We start from the raw sequence: 19,833 nt of genomic DNA, 5'->3' as shown, positions 1-19,833 counted from the left end.
GACATTCACAAGTCTTCTGAAACAGCTCAAATCATGTTCTTACAATGAAATGAAACAATAAAAACAGACTGAAAAAAACATTCTTCCTTTTCCAGAAAACATTAGTATGTTTCTGTGGTAGCACGGCCGTCATAAATGTCACACATTTGTATATTTTTTCTCCACTGAAGAGTAAAACTTCAACTTCAATCAATTTTAAGATCTGCTTTTTTGAGGAGAAGAAGAGTTTCCTCCCCTGAGGCTTAAAATGGGGAAAAAAAAGAAATCATACAGTTGTTTGAGACTGGTGAGGAAGTGAAAGTCAACAGTGTGTCAGCTGACATCAAGTAAATGACGCAAAGTCTGAGAGACTGGTGTCAAGCAACTGCTGTGTTTTTCAAGGTTAACTTCTCAAAGCACATAACTTCAGTTCCTATGACCCACTCAGATGAACTGTGAAATGAACCACTTGCACAAAATCCTCTCATAGCTGCCTCTCAGTCATTCAGTGACTTGATTGAAATTTGGTTTTTCTATCAAATGGAGCTGTGAGTGCCCTCTGCAGGTAGATGAACACATTTACTGGCGTTCAGCCTTTAAATACTCAAATCAATGCTGTTTAATATAAAAGTAAGACCATAAACTATGATGCAGAAAGGCCATAGATCCACCAGTTTACAGGCTTATCAGACACCAAATAGCTGCACAGTAGTTTTATCTGGAATGTGCAGAATGTGTAAACGATGCTCCATTGCAGAGCGGCATAAGCTGAGCCACGTTTAACTTTTTTGACGTGGAACCCTGCATCTTTTTTGCCAGAGCCCTCTGTATCAGCACCTATTGTTAGTTGCTTTTGGACGGTACTAACAACAAAATGTACAAATTCCACGGGGAAGGTGTGTTTCAGTGTTAGTTTGTACCTGAAGAGTGAATAGCCTTGCTCCGTTTCTGCATCACCTCCATCAGGGCCCCAACGATGCCTGCCGAGGGGGCCGGGGCGGAAGGGGTTGAATCGGAGTTGTCATCCCTCTGTAAAGAACAAGCAGGCATAGTTAAAGCACAGCATGCAAGTTAATAGAGAGGTGATGGAGAAGTGTGTGATGAACGAATGCTGACCGTTTTCAGTTGGATTCCCTGTCGGATTTGGTCCAGAAGTGCATCTCTGCCGGTGCTGGACACCGGCCTCTCCTTCTGCTCCACCTTCTTCAGCTGGGTGCCTTCTCTGATCTGACTCAGCAGCGCCGACTTCCCGGATGAGGGGTGACTGCTGTCCCCTCCGTTAGCCTCCGTAGGAAGTGGGGGAGCAGGGGGTGGGGGGCCAGGAGGTGGGGGAGGAGGAGGGGGAGGAGGCGGTCCACCGGCACTCGATGGCATTGAAGATGAGGGGGGAGGAGGTGGTGGGGGAGGCGCCACAGGAATTGAGGCATGGGCTGGTGGAGGGGGAGGCGGGAGGGAGCCTCGGCTGGGCGGCGGAGGCGGTGGAGCGGACATGCCCGGTCGGGATGGAGGGGGAGGAGGGGGCGCAGAGATGGGAGCTCTGGAGGGAGGAGGTGGTGGCGGGGCACCTCGTCCCCTGGCAGGAGGAGGGGGAGGAGGAGCTGAGCTGTGGTGTGGGGGTGGGGGTGGAGGGCCTCCTCTGGATGGAGGGGGTGGAGGAGCTGGAAAGATAAACAGAAAACTTATGAGTTAAAAAAAAGAAGCCTTGATCATATAATGAAGCTACTGCTGGCAACATTCTCGCATTTAAAAATCAACAAGTATTGGTCCACATTTTTTCCTAATCTTATTTGATACTGATGAGATGAAAATGTGCTCTGAAAGTCAAACTGAAAATCTAAAAAAAAAACAAATGGAAAACCCACTGCCAATTTGTAAAAAGAAGGTATTCATTTAGAAACATCCTGTTACGTTGGTCTAGCTGCTGGTTAAATATGATGGACTGAGTCAGAGTTTACAAGTTTGACTAACGTGGAAGTTAAACAACAAAAAATTATCATCAAACAATGTTACAGTTAATCAATGTAATAGTCTGATAATGTCATCAAAAATGCATGTCAGTTTCCTGATTCTTGCTAGTGTAAAAGCATCATGCAGTTACATAAACAAGCCACTGGGGGCAGCCTTCTTACATGTAACTGATGTTAATCTTGTTATTGAAAATTATAGTAGAATATATGCATAGTTTCGATGGACGAGAGCAAGAGTCTAAAAGTCAGAAGTTAATCAGGAAAACAAATCATTGCATCATAATAATGACAGATATCTAGCACGATGAAGCAACCTCGTACAAGAATCTTGCGTTTTTAATGCCTCCAGTTGTCGTCATAATGCTGCAGAGTCAGCTAATGATAGAACATCCACCTCAAGTACAAACAACACAGCAAAAACACTGAGTTGACTTCAGTCACTGCAGAAACCGCACGCGTTATAACTGACTTCTTAGGTTATATCACAGTCTTCACATGCACAGTCACGAGCTCAGGTCATGCATAGAAACCTACCGCTCCACCTGGGCGGACCTGGGGACACAACCACCACACTAGTTAAGATTGTCTAAAATTGACAATCACGCTTTAAAATGTGTTCCACATGATCAGCGTGCTGCAAAAACGTCTGCATAGATCATGTTTAACAACCGTCTCACTGGACATTTTCTACATCCTGGTGCCAAAACTCTCATACTGTGCGCATTCGCAGCAGTGTGTCTGTCTTACCTTGTCTCCGTAGCTCATTTTTGACAGCTTCCACGCCTCCTTTCTTCTCAATGAAGTCGTAGATGACCTTAGATGTCTCCTTGTCCTTCAGCTGAGCCTCTGAGATGCCACACAAATCAAACAGGTTCTTCAGCTCTGGGTCCAAGTTATTCAACTGGAGAAAGGAAACAGAGGAAGATGAGACGTGTATATTTAATCAGACTGGTGTCCTCCTCAGTGAAAAACTCAAATCATCATCAGCTGATTCATTATGGGCTTCTGATTTTAATACAATACCAGCCTCCTCTCCACAATAACTAAAAGCTACAGCAGAGCAGCTTTGCTCTCATATCTGCTCATGTCTGAGCACATTCCTGCTCATGCATGATCTTGTGCTCGATATGTTAGTGATGTGATGTGATTTCACTGCTTTAAATCTGTATTTATGAGCTTTGCAGCTCAGTAACACATTATGTGACTGACATGTTAAGTGTTGAGGATTAAAAAGGGACATTTGAGGATTACCCAGTTTCACACTGACTATTAGAAATCTATTCAAACATATCAACTGGTTCACTCAAGGAAAGACTGAGGATGAGACTTTGCTATCACTCTGCTTTGTGAAGATGTCTAAAAATGAGACCACGATGTCAGCCATTATGCTGCCACCTGCTGGTGAAGGGGTAACACTACAAGGCTGCCACCCAGGAGGAAAATAGTCCTCATTAACCCAGATTTAAATACAATTTAGAGCAGTAGGGCTTTTATTTGTAATGACAGTTCCTCCTTCAGCTGCTTCTGTTTTTCAGATAGTGTTTTGTTGCCAGCAGAGAAGATAAACAGAACACCGTTCATTTAACTGTCACTACATCCTGTTTCCAGGTTAGCTCTGCTAAATGACACATCCTGGTGCAGTTACAGATGAATTTTTGGATACTAATTTCTGACAATTTTGATGACAACTGGTCACTGTTTTGGGGATGGATTATTACTTCAAAAGTGGGATCTCTACGAAGCACTTCCTCTACAGGATGTACGTAAGGATCGGAAAAGAGAAATATAGCTGGTAAGACTGAGATATATATCCCTTCCTCATTTGTGAATCCAGTCATTTGTGCTCCAGCTTTAAGCCCGAGGATTTGAGAGGTGAGCAAGCTTCGCTCACCTGACGTCACCCATTCAAATCAATCTAAGTCCTTGAAAGCATTAAACTTATGAAACCAAATCATCTGAATTTCATCTTTTTCATCTACTGACAGAATCCTCTGACCTGCATGATCTCATGCTCGTCATCCAGCATCCAGAATAATTACTGATGACGCTTTTTTTTGGGAGTGAGTCCATGGATTATGCAGATGCAGGTTGATTCCCTTCCCTCCAAAATCTCCTTGTGTAACGCTCCTGATGACTTGGCCGTGCAGCTCGGCTTAATATTATGGAGCTGATATTAAATTTGAAAAATCTGTCTGGAGGAGAGATGTTTGACTGACAAACAGATAAAAGTAGGGGCCAAGTTTTAAGAATATCTAAAGGTCAAATATTCCTCCAACAAGTGCAGGGACACAGACACGATCACGCATATCCACTCTTGTGTTGCACTTACATCAAAGCCTGTGTTTGGATCCCATCCTACATGCCCAATGTGCCTGCGAGAGAAGACAGAGCGATCACATGAAAGAAAAACCAATGAGAAAAAGAGGTGAGACACACATGCCAAGGTCGATTAAACTGCTGTCAAATCTAAAATGACCCCTGCTTCTTTAACACAGATGGCCCACCCGTAACCTGCAGTAACTCATTAAATCTACGCGAGCTGCCGCTGACCATCCCTGAGAGCACAGCACAGATGCTTTACCAATCATAGTACACACTGTATAGGACTGGATTCTGAATAAAGACAGCTGGGATTAATTCCTCGCCCAGATTCACCAGCACTTATATGGACAAGAAGGATATAAGACTCCGAGGCCAATATGTCATATAGGAAACATGTCTACAATGAACCCAAAGACCTACAGACATGTGATGTTGTGCTTTGAGCTCATAGTTACAAATGTTTTTCCTGTGTTTGTATCTCGATCTACATGAAATCTCATTAGGATAGATAATCATATTGAGCGGCAGCAGTCTAGCTCTGTTTAACCACACAGCGCCACATATAGACAGACAGCCCTCACGGTAGGATGAACCCCACCCCGTGTGCACCCGCGGTCACTCACTGGAAGTTGCTCGGTGTGCCGATGTCCGCCTTGGTCAGCCGCTTCTTCTTCCCCTTGCTCTTTTTCTCCCTCTTGGGGAAGGAGGAGTGCACAATGTTGTTCACCTGAGAGTTGTTATGGTAACGCTGAACATTGCTGATCTCTGGGTTTTTGATGTCGACTGTAGCCATGGGCAACGTCGGACCTTAAAAATGACAATAACAACAACAACAACAAAAAATAAAGTTATGGCTTAAATAACACAGCATGTGAAAAGCACAGGACAGCAGTTTCATTACAATGTAGAAACTGCATCTCAAGGAGTATGAAAACTTTTTAAATGCTCAATACATTCGCCTTCCTTCCATCCAAAAAGGGCCACAAATGACATATCTGGCATAACTGTGACAACACTCACATCTTAACCGTTTCATTTAGCAAAAAAATGACCTTGAGAAATTCAAGCATGGGGCTTTTCAGGGCCAGTATTTAATGCCTATTACAGACTGGGTTTGGCACAGAGAGATTTATTTGGGTGTGCGGGTGTGAAAACAGCTTAAAATATGTGGGAACTACATGAGAGAATTGGTTAAGACTGAAAACTGACACTAAACCACACATCCAACCACCAAAGCTTACGACATCTTTGAGACATAGAGGTTTAAATCTGTTTTAAACTTCTTCTGACAGTTTGGTGACAAATGGACCACATTCGTTCTCAGCTCTAATTCATTCCATTTATTCAAGTGAGTTCACTTTTGCAGATGGTGCATGCCTCCTCCATCAATCATTCACTCAAACTGCCAGCTATGTGAATGGCTATTCTTTCATTGACTTAACAGGAGATGTTAATCTCAAACTACAAAGACGAAAAGTAAAGAATAAAACTCAATTCAAACTGACCCGGGTGACCCATACATACCCACGTCATGTCACATGGTGATGTGAAGTGCCAACTAGCAGTCACATTGAGCGAACACTAACAGTGACTCCACCGAAACACATGCAGCCAAAGAACATGGAATTCAATTACCAATGAGGGGTCAGTTCAATTACCACAGCTCCTCCCAGTGCCTCCGCTGTAGCACATACCTTTAACACTCTCACTACAGGGACTTTTGGGAGTTTTGCTGGGCAAAGGCGAGGCTGACCGACTGCGTCGCCTTCTCACCCTGTCCCAAATGCAGCCGCCATCTCTGCCAGCGCCGCAGGTGGTCACGCTGACATCGAGAAGCATTTTGAACTTGTGAGCTCGCTCTTTGGAGCAAACGGAGAGCCGAGCGGTCGGGTCGGAGACAGACGGGTACAGTTCGTCCTGCGGGAGCACCAGGCAGTGTAAAGAGGAAAGGCAGCCTCCTGGGCCCAAACCTCCACCTCCTACTGCTCCTCCTCCCCCACTGCCCTCACAATTAAGTTCCTCGGACGGAGCGGATAGGAAGGTGGTGCAGAACATCATTGTAGAAACTGACTGGGCATGAGTGATGTGGTGAGAACAAGCTCAGGTGGAGACGCCAAGGAAGATCGTTACAGGTAATCTTTCTCAGTCAAGAAAGAAATCTGGGATCCAAGACGTCCACAAAGGGACAACTTCCTCTTTAACCCGAATTTGTAACCAGGTAGAAACACTTGCTGTCTTGTTTCAGAACTGATTCTGTTCTTCTTTGTTAAAAGGCTTCTTACTCACTGAAACCTGAAAGCCAAGACGATCCCAAAAGGTTTCCAAAACACAGAAAATAAGCCAACTTATGACAGACTTGGTGCAAAAGTCTCCATTTACTGAATGAATATCCTCATTAGACATCTGGTGGAGTTTACACGCATACTGTCTGAGCTGTGAAGGCAGACGTCCAGCAATGCCATCAGAAGGGGAAAGAGCCAGCCAACACTTAGCCAGCCAAAGTTTATTCTTCCTCTCGCATTCCTTCCATCACAGCAACAGTTTTCTTCTGTGCAAATTGTTCACCAAATTTCCGTTTCCCCGCTTTATCTGCGTGTCTGAGCGCTGCATATTGTATCTATTTTGCAATCATCATCTATTCCCCCTCGCTTTCCGTCTCAGCAGGGTGCACTGCTAGATTATCACGCTCGGATTGGCTCGCCATGCTCATTTCCCCACCCACCTCCTCTACCGTCTCCGCCCTCTCCCTGCAAAACACACAAATGCACCTAATCCCAGCAAATCAGTTTGGATTTAGAGCTGGATTTTACATAACCATTAAAACCCATCCATGCATAATCCCACATTAATCTCTGTGGTTTCTAAAGCACGATGAGTCTGTGGGGTGAGAGAGAACGTAAGAAAGGCTGAGAAAAAGAGAGGAAAGAGGAGATTAAATGAAGGAGCAGAGGGCAGATGGGGACAAATGATGAGAAGGGGAGAGCTGGAAAGGGAAGAGAAGGAAAGCAAGAAGCAGACTGAAGATGAAGGACAGCGACAGAGCTAAGATGTGGTAATGGGAAGTGAGAGAGAGACAGATGGAGATGTAGAGAAGACGTTCCTGAGAGAGGACAGGGATAACTTCCTCTGGAAATGAACCAGCTCGCACACAACTGGCATAAACATTTATGCATGACAGCATCATGGGAACAGGTGAATGGAACAGACAGACTTCAAATAAAGTCAACCATTCAACCAAAATGGTTCATAAGGTGGTTCAGGTGCGTCGTGTATGAACAGATATGGCGTCCGTCCACGTATGGCCAACAGCACAGCATCAACAGGCCCGGTGCCGCTGAGCAGCTCTGAATACGAGCGGCAGCTCAAAGTGTCATCTGTGTGGTAATGACCTCTGCACGGCTGCACGCTCACACACACACAGATATATTAATAAGCCAGCTGGGTCAAATCTTGCTGTCTGTCAGTCCAAAACTGGTTCCCTCCTGTGTAAAACGAGGCTGCGTGTCTTATGCCATATGTCCAAAAACGAATGTGTGCATGTCCACAAATCTGTTTAGTCATCATTGTGAGTGAGGGTTAGGCCATGGAGGGCAAGCACAGATCAAGACTGCATGACTGGGCAGTGCAATGCTAGACTGTGTGTACTGTCAAAGCATTGTGATGCCTTCTTTCTCTGCAGATTCCTACACAATTCCACTCATTTTGACTGACTGCAGCCCAAAATTATGCACAACAAAAAGCCTGTTTGTGTCTACAACCAGACAACCTGTTGTTTTTCGAGCTTGTTTTGAGCTTAATCTTGCAGAAACACATTGCAGTAAAAAGTACAGTAAAGTGGGGGACAGGAAGCAGATGAGACAATTGCCAAACTACATAGTACTTGCATTTTACACAATGTACTACATACTACTCATTTATACATAGAAATATCACAAGACTTTCACTGATTCATATCAATCGCACTGCAAATTTAGAATGTCGAGGGCAGGCTTGACTGAATAAACACTAAGAGCATCTCCTCCATTTCCTATGTGCACTGCACTGTGGGACAGTAGTGTATGTCAACAGCATACTCATGTTTTAACATGCATACTCAAAACCTGCTACGTGTTATTGAACAGAATCTGAAATGTAGATAAGCCACATAGTTTGCACAGCATCAGGGAAAGTTGCTGAATGATCCTGAAACTCAGACACAGGTCTGACTGCCTTTACGCTTCTCTTCTGTTTGTTTCTGAAGTTGTCAGCATGAAAACAGTTGAACACATACCATTCGGAGGGTCGCGTCTCTTCTCTGTGAACACACAGACAAATGAAATCATTACAATCCTGCAGTGTGGCGTCGGGTTGTGTTAGTGAGAAGCGAACGTGAGTCTGTCGGAGCGCAGACGCACAAAGACGAGAGAGCTCATTGGTTTTAAAGAGCAGGGCTCAGCGGGGTTGTGCGTGAGGATGCACAGAATGGAAAGGTGTTCGGAAAAAATGCCAAGCAAAGTGTTTTGTTAGCGCGTTTAGGAGACGGAAATCTGAAGCTCGGGTATACACACGCACACAAACACACACAACAGCTATCATGTCCATACATAAACTCCAAAGGTCTCTTTCTCTCTATATATTACTACAAAGAATATTTACACTAACACATTAATGACACTGATGGACACACACGCACTTCAAAATGCTGATGGCTGAAGGTCAAACAGAGGAAGCCTTGTAGATAACATGAAGCACCCGACACAGAGGACTGAAGGGGAAGAGATGAAAGAAGGATCCGTCTGAAGGGTCAGGAAATGACCCGCAGAAGAGGAAGCAGGAAGACGGACGGTCTTAATCAAGCAAGTGAGGAGAAAAGTTAAAACTTGAGTGGCAATAATAAGTTTAAGAATGCATCTGAATGGCTTCGCACAAATAATATGTTTTCAATTTCTTTGAGGCTGAACGCAAACATTCACGGCTCATTTCCTCAGAGAGATAAGAAAGAGGAGACGACGAACAGAGTTTTGGAAAAAATTATACGATCTGTTATTGCAGGGCAGCACATGTCTGAGCTTAATGACGTGTGTGCAGACTGTAAATCTGAAATGCGATGTGTGTTATCAAAGGAACAGATCAGAAGAAGACTGGATGATATAGAGAACAGACCCAGGCAAAAAAAACTGGCCTGAACCATTTTCTATACATAGAAAATGGCGACAGCTGCAGTAGTTTGCTGCTGAAAGCATCAATCTAGCACCTCTGGATTCACATTTTTCATGTACTGAAATGTAGACTTTATTTTTGCCTGGTTCTGTTTGGTTGAACACTGCAAAAAATGACAAGTTTAGACATTAATTTGATCTCACAGAGGTCAGTTAAAACCTCTTATTACACCTTAAATACAGACTGCTTGTTACTACATTCATTCTTCAGCCATGGGTTTGACTTTAAATAAGTTTTTTTTATTAAACATGAGATCAAAATTTGCTAATCTTGTCATTTTTTTCTGTTAGATCAGGAGGTAAGCTTGCTGGTAGGTCAGCAGCGGCAGAAGCAGCGAGTTGGTACCAGTTTTCCTCTGTCTTCTCCCCAGTAGCTCTCCCACGTGACCACGGAAACGCTTCGTCTCCTCCTCGCTGGCAAAGTTCAGACCCACTTGACATGCCTGTAAACACACGCGAAGCACAACAGGAATTCAATATTCAATACGAATATGTTTGCGACGAGCCAAATGCCTGCCTAACCACCCCACTTCTATGGCTGAATTTCCAGACCTGTTTCCATGATGTGACTGCAGTGAACAGTTCCAGCCTTATCACCACAATCAGTGCCACATACCTCACGGTCTGCTGGAGTCTGAGCCACTGTGCCCACCAGCTAAGATGTTTGCCCCACAAATAGCGCCGTCTTGTCACATCAAGTACTCTGGATGTGACATAAAAGGGAGGATTTCTACAATTAATGTTGTTTCACATGACGGGAAGGGAGGGAAACTCACATCTCCAGCAAATGTCATGAAGTATGGTTTGGGGAGGAAGATGGCGAAGTTGTTGTACAGCTCCTGTTCAAACGTCATCTTACCGTCCTGTGGGAGAACACAAACAGGAGGCTGAATGAAGGATATGAATTACATATTACAACCACAGACAGGTTAATGCCACAGGCCATCCCACAAAAATACACTACAAAAATATAGAGTCATCATGAATATCAAAGAGCGGTACACCACCGCTGCATATTAACTGTGGTGAGCACCATCATCCGCCAGCGACTACACTCATTAACCACGATGATGGAGGGTGCAGAACTGCTTTCTCTTCTCTTACCCTGATGTCAAAGACCCTGATGAAGTAGGATCGTTGGGGGTTGTCTTTGACCAGACAGGCCACGCCGCAGCATCTCTTGTTCCAGCTGGAGTTCCTATCTGCTGTGAACACCTGGACCACTGCTGAAGACAACGTCTGGAGGCAGAGACACAGAGAGAAAGAGGCAGAGTCACGATTATTCCATGTTGCTTAAGGCATTTGATATAAGGGGTGTGTGTTTTGTAACCATGTAAACGTATCACAGGGGTTTAAGCCAGCACCACAGGCTTCTGCACAAACAGAATCTTAACAGACTGATCTCTACAAACTAATTAACTAATGTAAGTTGGCAGTAATATAAGCTTCAAGGTTTCTGTGAACTAATCAACTATTTAAATCTCTAACGCCCATGTTCACAAAACTCACCATCTGTGAGCTGTGATGGTGGAAATACAGCAGCAACACTGTGTCAGTTTGTGTGTCCTGTATAACACAGAATAGCACTTATTCCACGGAGTCTGTGAACTAATGTGGGAATTGATTTATGGATCGTTGCCTCCTCAGTGGCACATCCCGAAGTCTAATAACTCAGACATGAAGTGAAGCCTGCCATCTCTAAAGATCCCCTCTGGATATGTTTTAAGATGTATAAAAAAAACGCTGTGTTTTGACTAATAATGCCTTTCTGATATGGATTTTCAACAATAAGTTATATTTTCTTGTTGAAATTCGTAAAATTACATCTATGGTTATGGAAATAAGTGTCGTTTCAAAAGTTTAACTAAGAAATTGGTTATTTTTGATGCAGGCCCACCGCTTTAAAATAGGATTTTCAATCAGCACAGAGAAACTTTCCACGTCCAGCAGATGAATGCAGAAACAGCTTTCTCATGTCAAACTCTGCACGTACATCACTCTGCACAGTGAGGCTCAAACATTGAACAAAAAGGAAAACATATTTTTTTAATGGAGGGGGATTTTAAGGGTGTCCCAAATGGTAGAAGCAAAGAGTGCATGCTATGCACATCTGGCAAAATTGGGCTATACTGTACATCTTTTAGGACCAAGCATGCTTTATAAATCCTTCCAATGACCAATCATCGGCTGGTCTGTGGGCAGAAAATCAGTTTGGTGATGATGTAAAGCCAGTGTGTTGCAGAAACTGGACTCACTGTGCACCTAACAACATTCCTGCCCTGACAAATGACAGCTGCTGCAACATGCTGTGTAGCTTTTTGTCTGCAGGCACTGTGAGGTATGTAAGGAGAGAGAGGGGAGATCAATAAAAAGGTGCAGTTTCATGGTACAGGATGCTGACAGAGCTATAAAAAAGACTGTTTCAGAACAAGAATGGTTACATCCCTGCTTCGCCCTGACCTGAATCTCAAAGAACGATCTAAATACAGCTGTTCACACAGGTTCCCCAGCTGAGTCAGTCTTTTTCATGATGTGTGTGTGTTTGACGGGCAGCATTAAAGTGTAATGACCACAGACTGAGTGACAGGGTCACAGTGACTCTGTGGGGGGGTCAAGTCGATATGCCCTGCAGTTGTCAGAAAATAGTCCATCAATGCCACATGCCTGACAAGTAGCACAGAAAATATGACAATGAGAACAGACACATCCACTAAGTAGAATGAGAGCAGTGGGAGTAACTGAGACGAGGCAAGTCATTTTGTCCCTATAACTGTACCACCGTAGGAACAAAGAACTGCAACAAATTTTGCTTAAAGAGAGACTGACGCTGATGACGACAAGTGCAACCCGAGGGTACGCATCACCCTGAACTAAGGAGCTGAAGGGAGCGCACTATATTAAGAATGAGCGGCCACACACGCTCGAATGCACAAACACACAAATTTCCTGGAGACCTGACCTATCCATAAGCACCACTTGCTTGACTCTAACCCAAGATTAAGAACTGACCCTTTGGGATTTCCTTCCAGGGCGAAGAGGTTCTGTTTGCAGTGTTGACGTGTAGGCAGGGAAAATGAAAAGAGTTTTAGGCTTGTGCCTTCAAAGTGACGCAGTTATCTCCCTTGTTTGACGTCAGAGTGCGCGCTGTTATCCCCTGTCTTGACTTGAGGCAATTTAGTGTAACGGTCAAAATAGTGCAGGTGCCAACCTTGCTAACAGGACATTTTCAAAGTTTACATATAAATGTACAATTAGCCTTCCACTATACTTTTGTGTTTTAGCCTTCTCGTGTGGAGGGAGATTTTTCTTGAACGTGCTTTTGTGGACGGGATTTCTTTTCTTTGAGAAAAAAGGGGAAAAAACCCTGTTTAAAAAATAACCAGTGTACATGCGGACTGTCCCTTAGAAATGACAATGTAGTGTTGTGTTTGGGAATTTTTCTGACAAGCTCCACATCACCTTTTAGTTAAAGGTTTAGTTCATTAAAGGGAGTTAAAGGCAGAAAACAAAGGCAAAGGCTGTCAGTCTAACAGCGCAATGACACGCACGCACACACACTGGAACACACCTGTAGCACGCGCACACACACCATCTACGATCATAAGCCCAAATTAGACTCCCAGAGGTTTTACAGGTTGCTGCAGGGATTTTCTCACACGGAGGGGTCCAGGGTTCACAGTCATTACCACACAGATGAAAGCACCCACACGGGAAATGCCTGCTGATCTTTGGGGCCTTTTTCAACTCAGCAGTTCCAGGAATTACTGCACACTTCAAGACAACATACAGAGGCCTGGTGTTATCATTTGTTGTTGGATGAATGTGAAAAGTATTACCACAAGAGTGGGCACTTCCTGAGTGAAAGAACTATGACAGAGGAACAAAACCTGAAACTACGTTCCTGCAGTGAAAACGCAGGTGACGTTCCTGATTCTACAAAGGTTCCTGGAAAACTTCCTGCAGTTTAAAAGGGCAACCAGGCTAATGACACCATCGAACAAATCAGTGTGCTCTCCCACAACATTAGCTACGTGCATCAATGTTATGATACTGATTATAGCTGTGTAGCCCAGTCTACTGCTAATCAATAAATTATTAATATTTGGTGGATTTATTTGGTTCATCTGTTGGCTAACAATACAGATTTTGCATAATCTGATTAGGTTTAAATGAATTTTGTTTTTTCCCACCTCTGCATCCACCTCCAGCACTGACAGACTTTAAAACCATGCTATCAGAGAGGCAATTTGTCTTTCTGCACTGCCTGTACAAGATATTTTTATAATCTTTATACAAACATTCAGTCTCTTGGCAGCTTTACAGCTCTTGATTGTTTGGATTTGGATTAGTAATAAAAAAAGATCAAAAGAATAACATGAGTTCTGCTTCTCTCTAACGGCGACTGTAATGGCATCGAGGCTCTGAGGCCCTCGGGTTTCATCTACCCGTGGAGCGCTGATTGCTCCTGACGGGGCCATGGGCTGCAGGAAGTGGAGCTCTGTCTGTGGCGTCATCACAACTCGACAAAAAAAAACTTTCTGCCAAAAGGATGAACCTCATCACCTGTGCAGCCGACAGACTGCACAGTCACAACAAGGAAATTGAAAGCACCACACACAATTCTTAAAGGCTTCATCAATATGACGCTGGACCACCACCTTAACCTTTCTGTATTTTACGGCCTCCATGACTTAAGGAGCCATCTTAACTGTAGTTTACATGTGTTACGGGTCCCAGGAGGTGGAACCACAGTAGCAAAGTAAAATTCTGTAAAATACAGAAAGGAGTGAGCAGCAATGAAGGCACAGAGCACTCAAAATTCACATATAATAAACCTTGCAACATTTCATTTTTTTCTCTGAGTATCAGTCTCTGTTTCAGTCTGTAATAACTGGTTTCAGGCAAGTGCAACAAACATCCATAAATCAAATATCTCAAACATCTCACATGACACATTTACACACCATCACTTATATATATAAGTGCATAGGACTACTATAACAATATAGTGCATAACAGTACTCACTGTACTCACTGTGTAGTTCACTGTACTTCAAACAAGCAAACTCTTATCTGCTACGATTCTGGACATATATATATTTGCACTTAATTACCACATTAATACAATCACAGAGAAATATAACCCATGTTAACTGTAAAATACTTAAGGGAAATATCCGAGCATAATGTTAGCTTTAACTCTGAAACATGTCACACTCTTATTCAATAAACTACTTAACAAGATACTGTTTTTCCTGTCATTCACAGCATGCATAACAATGTATGTGTGCGGGAAATCCAAAATAATACAAATAAGTAAATTGTCGGCTTGTCTGCAAGACAACACTGAGGGCAAACAAACCCCAATTGCCCGCAAAATGGCATATTGCCGGATATATATGAAAATAAAAATAACGTGACTATCATTTAACTTACTAGGGATCATATTAAACCCTACACAAGACTGCTACATTTTTAGCTTACTAAATTAAATAAAACCAAAAGTGGTCACCTAATTTTTGGGTGTACTACACATGCACAGGAAGAAGTCAATGCTAATTTGTGGAGGTCACACCAAAGAAAAAAATATCCAAAGTAAGTGATTTAAGACTTCTATGTGTACTAATTACACACCAAGTGATATTTGGATGCCATAGTTCCAATTCCACTGAAAGTAATGGTGGGAGATATAAAGCTCCTCCACCTTTGTGCGATCACAAGATTAGAAAGCACACAAATCAGACGTGACCAAAGTGCAATGTAAGGTAGGAACGCAGGCAGGTCGCATGGGAGAGTGTTATCACATGAGCCATCTTTATAAAAGATGGCTATTTAACTACTTAAGTTTCTGAAAGTGAATCATTCACTGAATGACTATTTGCTTAAGGAGTGGCAGCTGTGCCTCAAGTGATATGGTTGTAATCATTTATCAACAACATCTATAGTTGGACATTTTGTGAAAGCAAGACGAATAATCAGGCCTAATTGTGAACAAAATGTGTGTGAAATGAGGAGAGTTGCAATTTTGGTCTCAGCCTTGAAGTAGTTTTATATGTGTCGTTCTTGCTTTCTGAGACGCTAACTATAGCTCAAATCTGAATGTTGATCATCATCCATCTGGCCAAGATGTTCCATATTGGCACAAATTAGGCACCATTACACCTCTTCACAAGGTCCTACAGAGAGGAAGTGAAAGGTGGCAAAAAGATGGGAAGGAGTGAAGAAACAGAAGAGAGGACAGGTGGCAGAGGCAGGAAGAGAGGGAGGAAAGGGAGAGTGTAGATGTAAGAAAGGAGGGAAGTGATGTACAGTAAGAGACAAGAATTGGAAATGCAAAACAGGCTTGAAGACGGCTGAAGGAACATGAGAAATGTTACTAACAGGCGCAGAGGGCATGAAAGGGGTAAGGTGAGACAAAAAAGGAGAAAGGACAGAGGGAAAATTAGAAAAGGAGTTAAAGTGGAGGAAAAGAGGAGTCACGTTCCACTTCTCCAGCACAAATCACCACAGGAGGCCGACCATGGGACTTCCTGTAGGATGGGACTGCTGATCAGGCATTCTGGATGCGCGCGCACACACACACACACGCACACACAGTGTGAATTGGACCCCTTCCACCTTTTGCCCAGTCAGACAGTGTTGCTGATGGTGAAAACAGCAGAAGGAATACCAATGAGTAAATCCAATGACTGAGACCACTGTGTGTGTGTGTGTGTGTGTGTGTGTGTGTGTGTGTGTGTGTGTGTGTGTGTGTGTGTGTGTGTGTGTACCTGCATGCATCTCTTTGTCTTAATGCAACCAATCCATTTCTTAATGATTTGAATGAACACTTGTGTCACCATACTAATGCGAAAAAAAGCCAAAGAATTAAAACAAATAAACAAAAAAAAAAATGCAAGGGCACTTTTATTTCTATGTTACTAAAGCAGAGGCAAAGCTGTGCAAAAGCTGTCCTCTGAGTCACTGTTGGACATAAAATCTCCCTCCATACTGCCAAGACTACAAGCAGAGCTCTGCTACTCTCAAATTAGCTAGTATAGAAACAAGCTCGAATAAATCAAGCCTAATTCAGGAGCCAACGAAGGGCTGTGCATCTTAAAAAGAAGACTACAAAGACACAAAGTAAAGGTGACTCTGTGATTCCTACATTTTCTGCATAACAAGTACATTACATAATGCACAGTCGCTCAGTCAACCACTAAATCAGTGGTGGGCATTCTAATTAGATTGGACAGGAAGACACACAATGTCCGTCTCTTCCGACCTCGCTTTCCAACAGCCTCTCTCTCTCACACACACACACACACACACACACACACACACAGTCTGTCTCACAGCTCCTCTGCATGCAAAGACGTGTACAGACACACAACAGCGTTGGACTGTCCGTGAGCGAGGAATGTCCCTCATTCCATGTCTCTGTCACATGCTGAGTGACACAATTGCCTGACTGCAGAAGGAACTTGTCACTGGCTCAAACAGGTCACATAGGTGTAGAAAGGCACGCATCAGGAACCTGTGTGTTCACATAAAGGAGGAGGAGCATGCATCCCACCACGTGACCACACGCGGGCCTGACATACTGTGTCATGGGACAGGAAATGTCACCTTTCCAAAGCAAACATGCAAACACACACAGGGCACTTTGCGCACCAAGAGCAGGACTGGCTCCCAAAATGAGAAGAGCTCGACTGACATACGGAGGAAGAGCCATTTCTCCGTCACTCAAGCGCTCCACCTTCACTGCGCACAATTAGAGGAAACTATGATCAGTATGAGGAAGTAACCTGAGAGCAGGCTGCGTGAAAGTCTACACTATGCATGAGCGGGGCAGATTTGTCTGCTTTTGTCTCACCTGCTTGTTAAATGCACTGCCTCTCAGACTGACCCATATCTATAGAGCGAACCTGATTATGCCACGCCAAACACAGTGGAACTTTATTCCTTTAATCGGTCACCTTGTCCTCAAAGCACATCTTATCTTATCTTATCTTATCTTATCTTATCTTATCTTATCTTATCTTATCTTATAAGAGTATTGATATAAGGTGACGGTGCCACATTCTTTCTGGTTGAAATCACTGGGTGACAGAGTCTCTACTGACCAACTACGGACAGGAGAATAATTTGATTGTCCAAATCAAGCAGGAAAACTGTGCTGCTAAGGGGAACTTTGAGAGGATGTGCTGGGTTGTGATAGACTCACACCTTATTGACGAAACGGGCTGATGTAGCAACAGCCCTGATTGCCTAGAACAAGATTAGCAAACTTTACAGTAACATGCGTTACTATCTGGCAGTGACGCACACAACATTTATGAACCGCGACATTCATTAAGCAAGACAAAGGGTCACAGTCGTTGTGCCTGCTGCTGCTAGATATTTCTAACAACACTGCAGAAGGCAAAGGCTTTAGGACAACAAATGCGGATCATTTTCACTGTTGATTAATCTGTTGATTATTGTCTTGATTAATCGAGTGGTTGTTTGGTCTATAAAGTGTCAGAAAATGGTGAAAAATGGCCGAGATGACATCTTCAAATGTCTTGTTTTTTTCACCAACCCAAAGGTATTTGCGTTGCTGTCATATAGGAGTAAAGAAAGCAGGAAATAGTCAACTTTAAGAAGCTGAAGTTGACTTTTTTTTTTTCTTAAAAAATTGCTCAAACCGATTCATCAAGTATCACAATATTGTCTGATTCAATAGCTGACAAGTCATCGATTGATCATTGCAGCTCCAAACCACTTGTGCCACAGTGCACATCAGCGTATGGATCTGTGTGTGCGTGCTACCACATTGACTCAATGTGTGGTCTTCTTTTCCGTCCAATGCCCACAAGCTAAAAGCCTATAAAAGCTAATATTTGATTGTGGTGAGCCACAGAAAAAATTAAATGCACTCTGGAAGGCAAACATCCTTTGGTCTGAAGCTCTTTTAATATTAGTTTTACCTGCAGAGCTTGTTTAAATGGATGATTAATATTCAGCTGCAGCAGCCAGTGGGGATGGCTGACTTATGAGAGGGAAAGACCTGCCCTGCAAGATCATGAAGAGGGAGAAAGTCAATGATGTAGAGGAAATATAAGAATAAGCTATGTTGTGTAATGGTGTTGATGGAGCCTGTTGGGTACGGGGCCAACTGCAGACACAGTGCACAAGGAGGACACATAAAAATGAGACAGCTGGATGCTCGACGCGTTACGTAATTTCAGGCTATCACAATATTGAGTCGTGACATTGCACTACCGATCTCGACTGCGGTCACACTGGTACAGCAGGCTACTCCCACTGCTTTCTCGTCAGATTTTGGGAGTCTCGCATTAGGAGGACTTCTGGCTAGTCAGCGCTGCTGCCCTCAGCCAAGTCTGCTCGGCACATTCTTCTCGGTGGACACACTTCCCGAAAAACAACCAAGGTTCAGCTATGTTATGTAATGCCAGTGCAAAAATCATTGCTTTGCCCTGCTGATGGCTTTAGCAGCTCCTAAACCCCCGACTGTTAACTCCTCTCTGCCAGTGCGAGGCTTGGTGCGTTGAGGCGACGTGACAGCGGAATTTCAGGATTTCCTGGGTGATTTCAGGTGTGTCAAGCCTTGAAGTTGCGGGCGTACCAGCGGAGGCCTACGGCTCGAATGAAACTTGCTGCTGCCCAAATGTCACCCTCCCAAACGGGACTCGGTCGCTCGCCCCCAGCCCTCCCTCCCGTCGCCTCCGCTGTCAAAACAAACCGACCTCTTCAATCAGAAGTCTCAAGTGTTTCCCAGGGGAAAAAACACACACACATTAACCTCTGAAATCACAACATGAAACGGTAGGCCACAAACACACCGTGAACCTACACCTCACAGCTAGCCTTATCTCCCGTCTCGGGACAGGAAACGCGGTGCAAGTTAGCTCTATTAGCTTTTTTTCTTAGCCTGCTATCACACAACAATTTGATGGGAAAAACTTACGATGCATTTCCTGCCAAGGTAGTTGAAAAGGCTCTCATTTTCTTGCGGTGTCAGTAGTATCGACCCGACGTTCGTTTGCCGCCGTTGCGGCGGATGTCCACTCATTATTGGTGATCAATTTATAAAGTATGCACCGACTGTAACTCGTTATGTGAGATCCAAAAAGATACATAAACAATCCCTCGGTCATCCGTGGCCTTCCTCCGACCCCCTTACACCGGCTCGGCTTATCCCGGGGGTCCGAAAGACTGGTGTGCCACGAAATGTACGCCGTTCAGGAACGCAGTGCGACGTCCCGCTCCTCTTCAAAATAAGGTCAAAACTGCAGCGACTGGGCGAAGACGGAAAACAGTAAAAACTTTCCTGGGAAGTCCGGCCGCCAGAGCCCAGAGTCACTTCCATCCAACATGGCAGT

The 19,833-nt window shown here is 43.9% G+C and overlaps 2 protein-coding genes across 5 annotated transcripts in view; both read right to left on the bottom strand.

Moving 5' to 3' along the window:
- The window catches only part of grm8a (glutamate receptor, metabotropic 8a), a 541,588-nt gene that overhangs the window by 14,818 nt on the left and 506,937 nt on the right, over nucleotides 1-19,833 (bottom strand). The gene's annotated exons all lie outside the window — the stretch shown is intronic.
- The window catches only part of waslb (WASP like actin nucleation promoting factor b), a 22,587-nt gene extending 2,754 nt beyond the window's left edge, over nucleotides 1-19,833 (bottom strand). The window contains exons 1-10 of one of the 3 annotated variants that reach the window (XM_070991882.1): nucleotides 19,419-19,811; nucleotides 10,571-10,705; nucleotides 10,243-10,329; nucleotides 9,813-9,909; nucleotides 8,539-8,562; nucleotides 4,892-5,075; nucleotides 4,276-4,318; nucleotides 2,694-2,847; nucleotides 1,096-1,637; nucleotides 900-1,008 (exon numbers count right to left, since the gene is read on the bottom strand). In XM_070991882.1, coding sequence (XP_070847983.1) covers nucleotides 900-1,008; nucleotides 1,096-1,637; nucleotides 2,694-2,847; nucleotides 4,276-4,318; nucleotides 4,892-5,075; nucleotides 8,539-8,562; nucleotides 9,813-9,909; nucleotides 10,243-10,329; nucleotides 10,571-10,705; nucleotides 19,419-19,523 — 1,480 coding nt within the window. In that variant the 5' untranslated portion in view covers nucleotides 19,524-19,811. Of the gene's footprint in view, nucleotides 1-899; nucleotides 1,009-1,095; nucleotides 1,638-2,693; nucleotides 2,848-4,275; nucleotides 4,319-4,891; nucleotides 5,076-5,962; nucleotides 7,415-8,538; nucleotides 8,563-9,812; nucleotides 9,910-10,242; nucleotides 10,330-10,570; nucleotides 10,706-19,418 lie in introns of those variants that run through there. The other 2 variants (XM_070991883.1, XM_070991884.1) reach the window with 2 other exon arrangements.

The sequence above is a fragment of the Chaetodon trifascialis genome, chromosome 22, assembly GCF_039877785.1.
Source record: "Chaetodon trifascialis isolate fChaTrf1 chromosome 22, fChaTrf1.hap1, whole genome shotgun sequence".
NCBI lineage: Eukaryota > Metazoa > Chordata > Actinopteri > Chaetodontiformes > Chaetodontidae > Chaetodon > Chaetodon trifascialis.
This window is presented reverse-complemented; position numbering and strand designations above follow the sequence as displayed.